Source organism: Ambystoma mexicanum, chromosome 4p, assembly GCF_040938575.1.
Source record: "Ambystoma mexicanum isolate Mex_15411 chromosome 4p, UKY_AmexF1_1, whole genome shotgun sequence".
NCBI classification, from domain to species: Eukaryota; Metazoa; Chordata; class Amphibia; order Caudata; family Ambystomatidae; genus Ambystoma; species Ambystoma mexicanum.
In genome coordinates, this window is record NC_090927.1 from 289,160,337 (window position 1) to 289,178,596 (window position 18,260).

The 18,260-nt window shown below is 38.6% G+C and overlaps 1 protein-coding gene across 2 annotated transcripts in view; it reads left to right on the top strand.

Moving 5' to 3' along the window:
• The window catches only part of OPN5 (opsin 5), a 533,338-nt gene extending 518,426 nt beyond the window's left edge, over window positions 1-14,912 (top strand). For both annotated transcript variants that reach the window (XM_069605842.1, XM_069605841.1), the window contains exon 7: window positions 4,737-14,912. In XM_069605842.1, coding sequence (XP_069461943.1) covers window positions 4,737-4,812 — 76 coding nt within the window. In that variant the 3' untranslated portion in view covers window positions 4,813-14,912. The remainder of the gene's footprint in view (window positions 1-4,736) is intronic.
• The last annotated feature ends 3,348 nt before the right edge of the window (window positions 14,913-18,260 follow it).

Here is an 18,260-nt window from a genome sequence, read left to right on the forward strand (position 1 = left end):
GCCTTTGCCTTATATTCCCTCATGGTCGGGCCCCTTGCAATACATGTAGCTTCCACACCCCAAAACAGAATAATGGCCTTCCTTGTACATTCTTCCTTGTCTCTCTTCTGCTTCCATCTCATCTCCCGTGGTCTCCCGGTCCTCTGCTTCCGGGCTGGATGCTCTGATTTGACGATACTGTGTGTCCTCCTCCTCAGGAGAGCAGTAAATGGCCACTGCCCCCTGACATGCTTCCTGCAAAGGATAGGGCTCTTTTGTTTTGACCGGTACAGACCGGTCTAGTCCAAAGAAGGCAGCTGCATGGCCTTCACCCATTTACCCCTATGAGCCTCTGAAAGTGCTGCCTCAGCAGTCTCACAGTGCATGTCCTTTAGGGATCCCTCGAGGGTAAGCATTACCTCAAACCATCAAATTATGACTTCCCTACCTAATTTCCACTTGGATTTAGAAGAAAAACGATAAACACTCAGACATTCATGAAGTAAGTGACAATTGAGGTGTTCAGATGTCATCCCAGACCTCTCTTCCCATATTGTGATTTACCCACATATTAAGACTACTCATTACTGCATGCCGTCATGGCGTAAACACAGTACAAATCCTCCTCCCTCCCCAGAGGACATAGATGTTCACTGTTTCTAGGGAACAAGTTTCAGTGTGCCTGACTCCCATCAAATGTCTAAATGTGTTTCATGCTCCTGTCCTCCTTCAGGGAAAAAATGACTAGTCAAACTATTCTGTCATCATATCATGCTAAATAATAAAAGGCAAGATGTACGTTTGTCCAAAGCCCTCCAACCTACTTCACCTGTTATCACCGCTGGAGGGAGCTGTTGCCTTACACATACAAAAATAAGACTTCAAGTTCATCTTCCAGGTGAACAAAATGTGTATTTCCTGCCGACTTTGGCTATTATAACCAGTAGAGGGAGCTGTTGCCTTACGCATACAACAATAAGACTTCAAGTTCATCTTCCATGCGAACAAAATGTGTACTTCAACAATGATAACATACAATTAGCTGCAGAAAAGGCCCAAGGCAGGGATACCACTTTAACAGCACATTTCAAGTTGCATACATTGAGAAAATATATACATTTAAAAAAAAAATAATAAACAGAAATTCATTGGATTGAGCACTATTTCTCTAACAAAATAAATTACTTTTTTTAATGTACTTATGCATTATGTAATTTAATTATGCATTGTAGCATTTCCTGGTATGCATTATTATATCAATAATATTCTTCATGTACATTTTAAACTTTATTTGACTTTACTTTATTTTATGATCCCCTGTCTATTTCGAATCATTCTGCATGTGAATTGTATTACTCTGACATCCCTCAATATTATTTATTTGAGTCCAAAACACTCAAGTAGAATCCAAGACAAAAAGGGGCGGATACAACAATTAGTACATATCTTGTACTATGTTGAACCTTTTTAACAGATTGTGTGATATTTTGTTTGAGGTTACTACTCCTTCACGTAAAAAGAAAGAGGGCCATTTTCTTTCTAAGATAAATTAGTTAAACTACACATAATATATTTACACTCTGAAAATATCTTCCTTTACGCACTTTAGCGCGTGTACACATGCTTTAACACTAGTACTTGAATAAATGAACAATGCACAATCTCGTTATAAGAATTTTACCAAATAGACATGACCCTAAACAAACATGGACCATTTTGAAGAACTGGCACATACATCATGTGCCTTTTAAATGGCTTTCTGAAGGTGCAAACACACTTGTTAATGTGTCTCATTAGGAATTCGATTGATTGGACAATAAATGAATGTCCACCATTTGACCCATTCCAAGTGCTATCTGCTTCAAGCAATATTAATTGTAAGCTCTGCATCTATTCAAATAGTTGTATCAGTAACTGATGTTATTCTATCCCTCTAAAATGGTTCATGCTTGTAGTTTCTACCACTTTATCATCTGATTGTCTTGTGACATGAAAGTATTCCCTTCCATAGTAGCTTTCTGTGACCATATTCATACTGGCCCATTTAACCCACACTATGCATTTGTTTCCTTTTACTGTCACTGCTTCCACTATTTTCTATGATATATAAGAGTTGACAGCAGTAGTTAATTCCCCATTTCTCCTAGCTATCTCTGTTCTCTTTTCTCTTGTTTTCCTGTATGTCCCTTTTCATTCCCTTCTATCTCAATCTCTCTTTTTCCTAGGCTGCCCAATCTCGCTTTCGTTTATTCTCTCTCATAGTGCCTAATAAATTAAAAAATACAAATATCTGTCACTCCACAGGGAATGTCATTCTTCGATGGAGGTGGACTCTTTTACTGCTAACCACAGGTAGTTAAAGAGGTCTTCTGGAACCGGCACACCAATATTTACATGGGAAAAGAGCAGAAATGTGTTGGCACAATTATGTGAAGTTGTAATCCATTATACACCATCTCATCACAACGAATTTGATTTTTTGGAACTGGTTGATAATTGGTGCTAAACTGGGGCTAAATTGCATTTGCATGTCTCATGCAAATCCAGCCCACATGCTGCTGATTCACATGGAGTGAATGTGGGTGGCTATAACAAGCATGTCCATGCCACCTACCAGATATCCTCCAGATATAATTCTCTCAGAATGTCTGTTCTTTGGGAACTGAGTGTGTGCCCAGCCATCGAGAGCCACCCTGGCTGCTACATTTCTAACAATTATAATTTCAGAACCAAGATTAAACTCACCTGCTGCCATGGCATAACTCACTTTCTATGCTCTAAAATTTGGAAAGAAGGCATATTGTAAATGTAACATGGAAGTACGAACGGGCCTAGGTGTGCATGTTGTGTTCACACCAATTACAAAATGGATAGTAAATGCCTTCCACTGTGTACATGAATTCCTATGGAATCCACCAACCTTGATGACAGAATCATAATCTGTCAGAGATGCTCCCTTATTTGTCAGAGGGCGCATTCCTGGGTGGTGAGCCCCTTATTTGTCTGGGGACGCGTTCCTGGATGGTGAGGTCATACATTTTGATACATGCCTCCACCCAGCCCCAGATTATTTCAGACTGCCATGTAACATTGTATTGGACACTTTTACACCAATAAAAACAATCTCTGGGCACTTCTAAAATCACACCCACATTGTCTATTGTCAGTTCAATAGTTACACATCTACTTATGAGATTTTTACAGACTTTAATGAAATGACACCTTCTCTAATGAATCAGAATGATTAGCCTGTTCTCAGAACCTCTTTGACTTTAGAGTGAGGCAATCTTCACCATATTGCTTCTTTTTAAGGATACAACTGTTTAGGATTAGCAATAGTAGCAATAGTTGCTTGTCATGTAACGCTCAGCCCGAAGATTGAATGCCTTTTTATTGCTATGTGCAGCATACTCTCAGGTCAGGAGCAGCACTGTAAAGTTGATTTTTCCCCATATACACCTTACATAATGTAGACCAGCCATTACTTTTATTTTGTCGGCTAATACTCCTGTACTAGCCTGGTTTTCGCTTGTTTAGTTAGGTTGTGCAATGACGTTAAGGAGCATGTTCATAAATTTGATTCCTGGCACGTGATTTTACAACTTATTTTAATTGCACACTCTTTATTTTGACTTTGTTACTGCACGTGTTCCATGTTGTTGTATGCACTTTCATTGATTAGTTCTATGATCCGAATAACGTTAATTGACTGACTGATTAGCAATACTTGCATTAAAGGTGCCTTACCAATGGTGGGTCACCCTTGCTTGACATATTACCAATAACTGTGATCCACAGGGTTGCAAGAAAATAAACTTCCGTAAGTATCCTAAGCTTAGATCTGAGGTTAGCTGAACAAGGTTGTTTCTTATAGTAAGATTTAAAATATGGCTAATTGTTTCACCAGGAGATTGAAAAGTAGAAACACCCGTGACATTTAAAGCATGAAGGCATCTGAGCACCTTGATTTGATTGTTTTACTCACAGTGGTGCAAGAAGGACCCTGAATAAATAGGATATGTAGATAGAATAGGATCAGATTGTGGAATATTTTCACCAGTGCTAAATATTGAGCAAATGCTAATATAATATGGAATGAAGAAAAACGATTGATTTTGCCACAATATGTATTATTTAACAACCTTTGCACTAGGGTGAAAAAAAGGAATCAGGCTGTGTTTTGCACAATGTTTGCTGCAGGCCATAACATAAATATGCTAACTACATTCCTTAAATGTTAGCCAGCAAACCTATTAAATATATGGTTTTGCAGATGTGGAACTGTATGTGAGTGATAACTAACCATCTTTGAAATGATTGAGGGCCTAGTAATAACTTGATCGGCTGAAATATGAGATTTTAAAAGGTATTTGGGCGGTTAGGTGCTTGGCATTCGTATGCTCCTTGATGCATTATTATAGGATAGGGGTTTTGTTTATTGATACGCAGGTGGGAGAGTTATTTCAAGCAGTTCACTTGCTGGTATATTGATTGTATAGGCAATTGACAATGGTGGAACTTAACAGAGAAATTAACGTTGACTTTGAGTGGTTTAAATAATGATTTTGAAAGGAATTAAAGTTGTATGGTAATCTGGTAAGTCTCAAACTAGAACTCTAGTAGCCTCACTGCTGAGCCTTAAAAGAAAGGTGTATTTCTTTGATTGTTTTGAATCTAGCAAACATTTAGAGAGCTACTGCAAGCACAGTGTATCAACTATTTTTTTCAGACTCTTTCTTTCTTCTGTTTTGATCCAGACTTTATACAATCAGCACGAACAGAAAATCTCCTGATGTGAACAAAGTCCCATTGAAGACATCCATCGGCACATGAAGGAAGACCTTACAACAGAAGATACATTTCTCCTCACTTATCTGCTGACTGAGTTGTTATATATCGTTGTCAAAAATCTTTATTTTTCCTATAACCTGTGCTCCATCACTGTGACAGAAATATCAGTGTTCCCAGCAGAACAGGAAACGTCCATTAACATGTTCTAAGATATTGAATTCTCATTTTGCTTCTTGGGAGTTGTATTTCATTTAGAAATGCCCATGATATTCCAGCATGAATTCTGATAAGATATGCATACAATTATTCTATGAAATTTGGGATGCTATACAATTTTCTTTATATATTAGGAAGTGTGTGTATTCGGCATATGTTGCACTTGTTGACAGGAGTGACATGTTACTATTGGAAAAACGTCAAAGCTACGTATGATCCAGAACACATGTCCAAGTTACACATTCTACTGGTGGCCTTTCATGGAACAACACTTAGAAAAAAGACATTTTAAGACAGAATGTTTCAAATATTTATTCTCTTCCTCCAAAATATCATTCCACGTTATCGCATCTCATTTCATAAATTGCACACATTTACATTCATTTTATATTCAAACGTATCTCGCAACACACTTAGAGGGCATCTTTTGAAAAAAAAAGTTACTGTAGTATTTCAGGCTTACTTTTGACCTACTCCTGGAAAGAGAATATTATTTCAGGAAGAAGCAGAAGTTAGCATTGATAACAGTGATTTACTTCTTTGGAAACAATTTAGGGAATAACTTAGAATGCCCCATGTAGCGTCTTTGTGAATCGAGAAGTCTCTCTTCAGGAGTTACTCCTGGGAATGTGTTTGTGAATCAGCCCCAGAATGTCTATGTATAATTTAAAAGTGTGCAGAAAAGTCAGTACAGCAATATTGAACATTTGCCAATAAATATAGTGACACTCACTGGGCATGTGCCATTTTCCTCTACAACAATCCCCTTGACACACCCAGAGCTCTCACAAAGGCCTCTGGAAATTCCCGCTTTTTCTGTTCTACTAAGCTTAAGTGTAGGTTTGCGTACATGTGTGCGTAAACTTATAGCAAATGCACGCCTGTTCCACATGTGTACTTTCTTTTGGGATCATGGTTAGGTATGGTCCTAAACTAGCATCTTCATACCTATTGTTTACCTTAAACACGTAGAGTGAAGAGGCTGAAGGTCAATTGAAGTTGAGAAAAAGCATGTTCTTTCTTTGGAGACCAGTTCAGTTTAAAATGTCGACACTTAGTCTACATGATTTGCCACTGAACACTTGTCGATGCTGGTTATGATGCAGATTACTAGGGTCTCTGGACTGCAGACCTTTTCCTGTACTGCTGATCATTTTCTTTGCATGACAAGATGAGGTCCAAATTTCCTTTTTTCCTGATCATAGAGAGCTAAGAAATGCCATGTAAGCTGTGTCTGCAACTCTTGATTGCTCCGTTTTGCAGTCACCAAGAGGTTTACGATTATAGAATGTTCTACAGCTGCCTCTCTAGTGCTTTCTTAATCTGGAACGTGCTTGTGCGAACTTATTGCCTGTGCAATCGGTAAGAGATGTTTCTTAGCTGCCCAGCGATTTCCCTATGAGATTGGGGGAATACCATATAATTTCCAAGAGCTCCCTTTAAAGATGCATGTTGGTATGCAATCAAATTCCAGGGGAGATGGGCTAAATGCACCTGTACTGCCACTAGGAAGGCATGAGGAGGAGAGCTTGGAGGGTGCCATGGAGCAGACAGACACTGCACCCAACTCTTCCTTTATGGGGCCTGGGCATCATTCCAATGTTAGGCACTGATGGGCACTGAGCAAAACTTGTTAGCACCGTCATGGTCACACTGGTGGGAGTTGCCTTTGCAGAAACAGCATCTAATGTAGCACTTGTGGTGGGACGATGAATTAGATATTATTTAGGACAACATTTGTAGTTTGGCTTTGCAACACAGTGTTGCCATGTGGATGATGCACATTTTTCACAACAGATTATCAATTTACAAGGAGATATTTTAGAAATTGACGCACAAGGCTGGCCCTCTTAGCGTCTCTTTCTTTTCCTACCCTCCTGTTTATCTTCAATTATATGTTCCCATGTGCAAGATACAGATAATTAATAATGAGAAATTCAATTTAAAAAGATCTATGTGCTATTTGAAATCCAACTTTTTAATCTGGTCAAATTGGTCTTTTGAAATTCATAAAGACTAGTGTGTATGAGTAATTGACAGGCAAATAGTTTTCAAATTCTTTGTCATGTCCTAGCCATGTTTCACCCACCCTTATGAGTTAGGCAAGGTTAGTGAGCATCAGTTTCCGGACACCAAGCTTGTCCATCCAGGTGTGACATATCAGCAAGGATGAGAGAGGTATTCTAGCTGGCTGCTTAAATATATATATATATGTCTGAATAATACAGTGAGAAGAGCCAGGATCACAGGACTGTACTTGGAAGGTTTAGGATTTTCACATTTTGGGTAAAATCTAAGTTTCAAATGGACACATGGTTGAAATTAACAATTTCAGAGACACAGAGAAAATAGAAATTCAATGAAAGCAACACATTTGATTATACAGCTTACGTTAAGTTAAATATTTCCCCAAATATGTAACAATCGCTCCACACGAGTCATTCGGTGCATTAGGAAAAATCCACATCTTGCAGCCCAGAACAGTAGTACTGGAAAAGCTTTTCTAATCGCATGTTATTGTTATTTTTTATTATTATTATTATTATTTTTATTATTATTGTTAATATTATTACTATTATTATTATTATCAATACTTGTTTTATTATTAGTATGTTTAGTATTATTATTATTAATAGTTGTATTAATATTATTAATATTTATTATTCATAGTAAGCGCTACAAGCCCATGGGCCCAGAGCACCAACAAAAAACAAACAGAACAAACAACAAGACAAAAAAAACAGACGAGGTATAAACAAACAAGTGAGCATAAGAGAGCAATCAAATACGAACTAAAACAAGTAAGTCTTGAGATTCTTTTTAAAAGAAAGAATAGACAATTATCTGCAATTGTAGAAGGGTAGGCTATTACACAAGAGTATGCAACTTGTTAGCTGGAGTTTTGAACGACCCACATCCAGACATAAAGGGTCCTGAGAGCGAAGAACTCTCCTAGATACAGGAAACTTGATCTTAGCAGTGAGGTAAGCAGGTTCAAAATCATGTAAGGATCTATAAATAAGCGATAGAATTGTGTGTTTGATACAATCTTAAACCGGGAGTTAATGAAGTGAACGCCTGAAGGAGGTGACATGCTCCCATCGAGGAAGATTGTAGGTGACGTGAGCACAGTCATTTTGAATGTCCTGTAGCTTATCTATCTTAGCTTGAGAGGTCCCTAGAAAAATCCCATTAAAGTAGTCAAGCTTAGAACAGATGATAGCATGCAGCAAGATGGCACAGCTTTGCTCAAACCAATAAGGCTTAAGATGTCTGAGAAGTTTCAGATAGTATGAGCCTGAATCAGTATGGGTATTCATAGACAGCTCAGAATCCAAATAGGCCCCCAGTGTCTTAACTTTCTGAACCAATGGGATGGAACAATCAGAGATTAAAAAAGCATCATAACAGGAGTCAAGTTATTTAAGTCTTTGCCTGGTAGTTCAGTTTTTGAGTCATTGAGTGCTAGTGAGTTAGCTGCCATCCAGGCCTTGATATTGGAATAGATCTGGTTGACTTTCATGGTATCTACATTGTGATCCCCAGTAAGTTGAAAGAGAACCTGAGTATCGTCTGCATAGTTTGCATAGCAGACACCCAACTGATCCAGAATGTCAGATAGTGGTCAAGTATATATATTGTAGAGGGCAGGTACAAGGTACGAGCCCTGGGGCACCCAACAAAGGAGTGCAATGGGAGGGGCTACAAAATCATCCACGAAAAGGAATTAACCTATTCAGCCGCGGAGTAGGACAAATTGGCAGCATTAGAAAGTCTTTCCAACAGAATGGAATGAACCCCAGGTCGAACGCTGTGGATAAATCAAGCAACATGAGGAGGGCAGCATGTCCCTTCTCTTAAATGCTCGTGACATTAGATTCAAGGTCACTGAGCAATATTTTCATTACCATGAAGTGCACAAAAGTCTGACTGATAAATGCCTAGAATTTTATTGATCTCTAAATAGTGTTGGACCTGAAGATACACCAGCCTATCAATAATCTTCAAGAGGAATGTGCCACAGGTAATGAGCCTATAATTAATTGCGACTCCGGGGTCCAGAATTTCCTCTTTTAGGAGTGAAGTAATCCATGCAATATTTGAGCAGTCAGGAGCAATAGAAGCATTGAAAGAGGAATTCATGATTTGTGTGATAACTGTAATCAATGCATCGGGGCAACTCTGTATAACTGAGGCAGGCCATGCATCGCCCTTGCATGAAGGAGGCTTAATTGAGCTTAAAACCTCTCTGATATGATCTTCAGAAACTAGATGACAAGAAAACAGTGGTACCATGGAATCATTAATGGAACATGACTTACTCAATTCACAGTGTGGTGACTTGGTACCATATAGCGCCAAGGAAATTATCAAGGTTTGTACTACGATGCAAGTGAAGTTTTGACATCATAGCATCTTAAACTGTTTGGCATCAGGTGGTATCCTTCATAACATCAGCATTTATTACTGCCTTATTTCCACCAAGTCCTTTGAGGATTGTGAACAACTCAGATTGAGCCGGACTAATAGGCCATTTATAGTATATATTTTTTTAGCATTGATAATGGCTTTCTAATAGTTGTTAGCTGCAGTATTATAAGTAGCTTTGTTCTCAATAGTGGGGCCTTTCTTCCAAGATTTTTCTGCAGATCTCTTGACTTTGTGTAATCTAGCAAGATCGTCAGAGAAATGCAGAATATTTACTGTCACTTGTTTAAGCTTCTTTTTTGACAAGTGCTAAAATGTCAATGGTTGAGGTAACAGCAGTATTATATGCATTAACCAGGCTAATTATATCACTAAAATCTAGTAATTGATTCAGCAATGGTTGAGTGGTAGAATGAAAGAAAATCCCATGATATTTGTAATAGTACGACTAAAAACTACTTTTTAGATTTGCTATTATGCAAGTCTATGCAAAAAGGACGAGTATACTCATCTTTGGCACTTAAGGGGTTAAAGGAAGGCATCTGGAAGGTGTAAATATATAAAATATAATACTAAGGTGGTCAGACCAAGGATACAGAGCAGAATCAGGATTAGAAATAAGAACATTGTGAGTAAGAACCCAGTCAGGAGTGTTGCCCTCCTTATGAGTAAGTATGTCCACTTTTTGGGAGAAACCAAGCAAGGAGAGGGTGTTAAGTAGCGGGACAGCATGTGAATCTCGAAGATCATGTGTCCAATAGTTAAAATCTCCAAGATTTATGGTAGACGTGGAGAGTTTAAGAAAACTATTGAGCAACATTGAAGCTAATTCTCAAAGGATTGCATTGCTTGTGGAGGGCGATAAACCAAACTAGATTGTAAGTAGCATTATGATTTATACACAGTTTATTGTGCAGACATTTACAGCTATCAATTGAGTGATTATCAACATTATGACTATCCTGGCTGTCTTTAAATAATATGGCGGTAGTTTGTTAGTTGCAAAGCCATAATTTATGGGCAGATCCTACCCATGCATGCACTTATACACTGGTCTTGTGATTCACATATCAATCCCTCTCTAACCACATCAATTCACTCTAGTAATTGCTAGCCCCCCACAAATGTTCATAGATGTCTTAGCCCTACACCTCATGCTGAATAGAATATATAATTTTTATATATGTACATGTATATATTTATAGTATAGCAGCCAAAGAGAGTGTGTGTGTGTGTGTGTGTGTGTTTGTGTAGGTGTATGATTTTTCATTCCTATTTTTATATATTTTAAATTTGTGCAAAAAAATTTATTTCTTGATGCATTCCTGGAAGCTTTAAAAAAGGGCTGCGTGTGGGGTTTCCCTGGGAATACTTTCAGGCTGTCAGACTCTAGACCTGAGAAGACTGGCAGACAGTGGTCATCTAGACAACCAAAGATCTGTAGGAGAGTTGAGCAGTTGGGATGGCTGTTAACTTTGGATTTTAGAGGGATATTATACCATTGATTAATAATGTATTTCCTCTATGGAGAGCGCTATAGGTGATATTCAGGAACTAGGTACACTTTCCAGCGTGGAAAGTGTAAAATGTGCATTCTAAAAAAAATCCAGATAAAAATGTTAATTTTATTAGCTCTATGAAAGGCTTAAATAAACTACTGCTGATAGCTTTAAATGAGCAATGATGAGATACTTAAAGCACCCACTTTGTGTAGGTCAACCTCTTCATTTGAGTGAAGACTCTGGTAATACTGGTTTGATTATTTTGCAGTTGGTGACCACTCAATCTTCTTGTTCTATGAGTAAGGCACTGCAGTAGACTTTTCAGTTTAAACTAGGAATTTTCCTGGGATTACAAAGTTAGATTCAGAAATGCATGGTGCCTGATTTACAAAGCCTTTTCAATGGGGATTCCCATTCAAAAGTGTTTTTGTAAATCCGGCCCATGGTGTCCATGCTTAGGCAATAATGACTTTAAGTTAGTGGCAACAATACGGTGGTCCCCGAGCTAGTTGATTAGGTGTCTCTTCAGCAGTCATTTGGGTGTCATCTAAAATAGCTCTTTTTGCCCTTTTGAATGATCCCAGCTTTGATGATTCTGAACACTGTAGAGATACCAGTGCCTGTCATCAGTGCACCATTGAGTCACCTGATGAATTTAGTGTAATCTGTGCTGCTTTAAACTTCCTGAATCTTCTATGCTAATATGTCCTGTAATGGATTTATGCAAATAGAGTACTTAAATTATAGTATGATGGCACGGAGTGGATAATGATACATTTATGCCAGTCTCCTTTAAAACACTGGAATCAGGATTCAGAGTTCAGGGTCTACAAAGAATCAATACAGAACAGGTTTGTATCAGGCATCAGTGCACATAAGCACCCTGGGCTTGGGCCGCAGCCAATCAGGGTGATTGGAACACAGGCTGCTCTCACTGGTGCATGCCCGCTGTTCAAAGCAGCCTGAATGCTGCACGGCCATCACCCTTCGCTGCCTTTCTCGAGCTTCTTTAGCTTGCTCCCCCAGCAACTTTCCACACATCCTTTTGCACATGCAAGGTTATGTAGAAACTAGTGGCTCTCTTCTTATTAAAAAAGAAAACCTACCTGAGCCATCTATGAAACCGCATTATACTTCTGAAGTCTGTTTTCAGTGTTGATGCCGTCCTCCTCATGCTCATCAAAATTGAAAACAGACTTCAGGAGTATTCCGCAGTTTCAAATACGGCTCAGATAAGTTGTTATCTTTCTATAATTAGAAAAGAGACTGACGCTGCTACATTTTCTATTGCTTAGTTTGAGCTTGAGATTTTAAATGGACGTGGAAACAAATTATAGATAATTAAAACCCTGGTGCCAGAGCTACAAATAAAATGTTGAGTTCAGAACAATTGCCTCTCTACCTTTGTAATTTGGTGTGATGAAATTATTTCTGCTCTGCAGGAGAATAAGGATGAGTATTGGCTAAACCACCTACTTAGCCCCCACACTTCTACAAACCAACAGTGGTCCCAAATATAAAGGTATAACAGGCGCAGCCAAAAGATAAACCCCTTTTGCCTTTTCTGGGAACTTGGACTGAGGGAAGGGGTGCGATCCAGTAGCAACCCAAACAGCAAAGTAAAAACAGTTACAAATAAAAACAAATGTCCAATCACGGTTCTATAAATATATATCCTTTGATTAGATCCACCGGTGTACACATAACTATAAAAACACTACAAAAAAAGTCCAGAAAGAGATAACACATAATATGCAATAGTCAGAAATCAGCAACACTTTTGGCAATTAAACCGGGATGAAAGGGCAATAAGCAACCACAAGGAATTTAAAAGAATATGTATTTCAGTGGAAAACAGTCCAAAAGTAACCTAAACATTCTCTAGGGACCAAAGATGCACCAAGTGTGCAGTTATAGGTCAATAATACCTTTCTGCTGTTCTTAGGTGGTCCGAAAGCACAAATCCAGGTTTCCAGCTGTGTTGTGGTGCCGGTTGAACTAGGTTCGGGTGCAGTGAGTCGTACTGGATCAAATGGCAAGCGGGTATCTAGTTGGTTCGAATCGGGAACTTGTGTCCTTCACTCATTTCCGTTTTATTGCCACTTCTCCAGTCACACGTGTTGCTATCTGTGTAAATGCAGATCAGGGATCTGGGCATATAGGTTTCTTTTTCTGGGTCCAAATGGAGTTGGGAATGGTGAAAGCTTAATCAGTTTTCTTAACTGTGTGCATATTTTCCTGTTGTTTTATTGGTACGTGGTAGCTATGGTTTGGAAGCTTAGTAAAGAATTGAGTTTTGTCAATCTTTTATTTGATATACATTAGAGTGATTGCAGTGAATAGATCTGAAGTAAAAATGCATTGCAGCAAGCAGGGCACTGATCAGAAGATTTTTTTGAGTGAGATAGTTGATGCTGTGAACTTTAATTCTTTAGAATCTTTCCCTAAGAAGGGAACATGAACGAAACCAGAATTAGGCACAAGGAGGGTGAACAAATGTTTATAGAAGAAGAGATATAGACCAATGAGGAAGAGGACAGACGATACAGAAAAAAGTATGGAGTGATATGTTGGGGCAGTGCTTTGGACAAATTTAAAGACAATACACAAGGCGTGCAATCAGAGATGGGCTGGACAGGACAGCAAACAGAAAGAACGTAGTGAAAGAGAGACATGGAGACAGGAGCAACAGACACACAGCATGGCAAAGATGGAGTCATGTGAAGAAAAGGCATAGGCCAGTAGCTCGGAAAAAGTGAGGAGCACTAGTCAAGACAAGAACATCATTGTGAGAACAAGAATAGGAGAAAGATTAATTTTATGAATATTGCAGAGTTGATTGTGACATAAATGAGGCAGAGAAGAAATGTGCGAAGTAATGGAGTTGAATAAAAATAACATCAAGATCACGAGCAGATCACGAGCAGAAGATGAAAGTGACGCACGGTATGGAGGAAAGTGACTAAGTAGGGGAGGAGAGTCATGGATGTTAAGATAAAGAGAGTGGTCATGCCTCCAGAGTTCGGTAGCAGAGAGACTGCCAGAAATAGCTGAGTGGGTTTGGTCAGTGAAAGAAAGAAATATTGGTAAATGGTCAGCATAAACGAGACAAGTAGGGCCCGATTAATGGCATTTTTTGCACGGTTCAAAGTGACTTTGCAGTGCTTAAAAGTGACTTTGCACTACCGACACAAACCCTGATTCATGGAACTGTGCAAAGTGTAATTTTGCAGTGCAAATTAAGTGCAGTGCATAGTCATTTCTGCCATACAAAATGACTTTGCACTGACTTTGCACTGCTAAAATACACTTTGCACAGTTCCATGAATCTGGGTTTGTGTTGGTAGGTCACTTAGTACTGATGGAAAGAGTTATTGATAATAGATGGATGTATATATTGGTGAGGCGGATAGCTCAGGGGCAACGCGTTTGTCTTGAAAGCAACACAACGCAGCGCAACACAGGTTCAAATCCTGAGCCATTCTCTGGTATTAAGCATGTTATAAAAGTTATAAAAGAAAAATTCTAATTATATATGAGAGAGAAAATAGTCAAGAACTTAGACTTGTACTTTTGGGAACACGATAATGAGGATGAAGCGTAGTAGTACATTAGCCTCTCTGCCACTTGTCAGTCGTTTCATCTACACTATCCCCCATCAATATCACTGTGACCCAAGCAGACAAAAGGCCACCGCTTCCCCTCTATAAAAGGCCTTCACAAATTCAGCTCGCTCTGCCTAAGCCATGCAACAGGCCACTGCCTTATCACAGCAGGGTTTGATCTACTATATTGACATGTGTTACACTGCAATAGCTGATTTTAACATATTTCTTTAGTTGAAAATCTTGATGCTTAGAAATTGCTCTACACCTATATCAGGGTGCCACTGTCTCTGTAGGTGGTATCCAGATAATAATAAATATTTAAATATGCCACAGTGATCTACATTTGCAATAACTTGTTAATTTTGAATAAAGATATCACACATTTTGAGTTGTGTTACCTTTTATTGGTCTAACTGAATGTTTTATGCTGAGTTTTCAAAGCCTCAAAGTCTCATATTTTCTACATCAGATGGTAAAAAGCAAGTGAGAGGGAAGATGAACAGTAATGAGTTTTATGCATCCATGGCTGGTATGCAAAGAATTATTTCTTTCCCAACAGCTAGAAATCTACAAAGCAGATCCGTTAGCTTGTAGACAGAGCAGTTCAGAAGATTATGCTGCTTAAAATACACTTGCATTTCTATATTTAAAGCTGTTCATTCTTTTTGATGCTCCCTCAAACACCAGAAACATGCTTTCTAAATTTGGAGAAATCGAATGTGAACAACGGTGTATTTCTGTTGATGGAAAACATTGGGCCTCATTACACGGATGGCGGAGAACCATGGCGCTGGTTCATGCTGATAAAATACCGGCACCGCCTTGGCGGAAAGGGGAATTACCGCCCCATTCCAAGGTTGGCGGGGCGGCAATTCCCCTTTCCCCCATTGCCCTTCCCCATTCCCATTTTTGCCCCATAGGGCTCTAAGGGAATGGGGAAGCCGCTAATTACGGTACCGCAAATTGCAGTACCGTAATTAGCTCCCTGGGTCCCTTTGCGGGTTGGTTTTTAACGCCTGCAAAAAGCAGGCGTTAAATTCCCCAACCCGCAAAGGGACCTCGTAGTAAGGCGGTAAGGATTTACCGGTACCGGTAAAATACCGGTACCGGTAAACCCTTACCGCCATCCGTGTAATGAGGCCCATTGTCTCAGAGTGCAGGGTTTAAAAAAGCAAAGGATGTATTTGTAATAGTGTATTGATTTCACAGGTAAAATTGCATTGATGAAAAAACAAATATGAACATTGCAGTCTTTTGTGGTTGTAGAAATAAGCTATACCAGGAAGGATATCGAATGGAAGGCCATAGGAGCAGAGTTATGTGGAATCCAGGTTGCTGCTTCGAAAAGTGGACATGTATGACATTATTTACATATATGAAGGCGACCATTTTCACAACTAAGGAGAATATATGATGCAGCATCCATGGAATGATTGTTGTATGGCTGCTAGAGAGAGAGCATCTAACCCCATAGTTTTCCATCTTAATTGTAAACACCTTCTTAAACATGTTTTCTGGAGGAACAGGCCATCCTCAAATGCAATTGCACATGGCTATATCCTGATCAAATGCACTGATGCACCCCAATCCTGCATTCTTCCCTTTTTAAAGACTTGATAAATACATATTCCCCCTTTGAACGGGTCTACTGGAAATTGAGATTGCTAAAGAACCCAGACCTGCACCTATACTTATAAGAAGATTCAAATAAACAACATCTAGACTGGGAAAAATATTTGACAAGTATGCATTTCCTCAATTAGAGAAACTATTCATGTTTGGGATTAAGAGTTACCAAATGAATGGACGTTTCTCTCAAAACAAGTATCTGTAATGTTGTCCCATTTTTGCCATACTCTTATAAACGTGCTTTTTGATGTTGATTGAGTTGAAGAACCTGAGACATGCAATTGGGCAATATAATTTATTTTTTATAACATAAACAAAATTTGCTGTTACAGGAATGTCATTAACTATGATCTAGACTGGTGTATTCCTTTAAGAACATTCGATCATGATGTTTAATACATTCGTTTTTTTATTGTATACTATGTGTAATTGTGAAATCCTAAATACAGGCAATTTCTCCTGCTACTACTAGATGGTACATTTAATTAATCAACTTGTAAGTATCTAAGGAATCTACGTTTGCACTTTTTCTTTATAATAAATAATACAAAAAAAGTAGTACAAGTTCCTGTAAATCAGTGAAATGCAACAGAAGACCAAAGGGTGTAAGAAATTAATTCATATTCAGGTAGCCTTTCTGACAACAGCAATACAAAATGTAACTTTATTGAATGTGCATATTGTACCTGGTACAATCCTGTTCGGATCTGTTTTTAAACGTTGAACCTCCTTTTTTGTCAATTATGTTCTATTTATTGAAATACGGTCAAATTTGAATGATTAAAGCGTGATATTAAGGTTGACATGCGTTATTGATTCAACACTAAAATGTCATATTGGCACTCAAAGAAATACACCCATATTGATCTGTTGAATTACTGCAATATTTGTACATAGACTACTCCATGGTTTTATTTGTTTTTATTGCATAGCATCCTAACATGGGCAGTAGATTAGTCTTATCCTTTAATTGCCACCATGGATTTGATGTTGTTTTTTGTTAAACTGCTAGAGAGCTACTTAGCCAAATACCATGAAGAACATTTGAAGGACACCAATGTGTTGGGAGTGATTTTTGGAAAACAGTTTGCCTTTTCAGCTCACGAAATCCATTTAACTTTTTTACCACTTCACGAAATAGAATTCATATTTGCTTTGCACTAAGGTTTTAACACGTTCCTGTCTTTAATAACATGAATAAAGGCAGCCTCCCCCTAAACAATGTGCTTATTTTCATAGCCACTGTAGAGGAAAAATGATCACTCATGACTCTGGTGATTGGTGAACACGTTATTAGTAGAAAGCAGTAACAGCACGAACCCGACACAATTTCCGAATCCCCCTCGCTCGTACTTTTATACGAAGCATAACACATGTATTCCAATGGAAGGGGTGGTCCCACCAGATCAAGTTTACATACTAAATTCATCGTGCTGGCAAAGAACAAAGCCTCACTGTATCAGACTTGCCAACAGCAGCACTCTTTCATGTAAGCCAGTGTTATCAGCAAGGTCACCCTATTGTAATTCAGTTAGTCAAGGTGATTATACTCCATAGAGAGTGCCACACGCTTTGACGCAAGCAAGAATGTTAGCAATATGATGAAATCCTCCTCCCAGTGTTGCTCATCTTAAGAAAGCGAGATCCTGGATATGCTTGCATATGCCAAAAGGGAACACGTCAGAAGCGAGAGATAAGAAAGCAAGCAATCCAACAAGCTAGGCTAGAGGCCTTCATTGCAAAGACATGCGCAGGGCATCCTACAGTCTTCATCGTGCATAAGCAAGAAACAGTGTTTTAACATGGCTAGTTACAAGGCCCATTCACCATACGGCAGTGACAGGCATGGAAAGTACGTACCATTTTCTTTTCCCAATTTTCCTCTACAGCACCATATTCTGCAATCCTCTATATATCTCTATAAATGGAATACAGTGCAGAAGCTAATTGCATCAGTTGTCAACCAAAGTATATTATGTGTATACTTGTCTGTTTACAGTTCAAACAAAAAAAAAACCATTAATTAAATTAATTCTCCCCTCTCAGTGTTCATTTTACATTCTTTGAAAAAAACAAAGGGTCTGATTTATAAAGCATTTTTCAATGG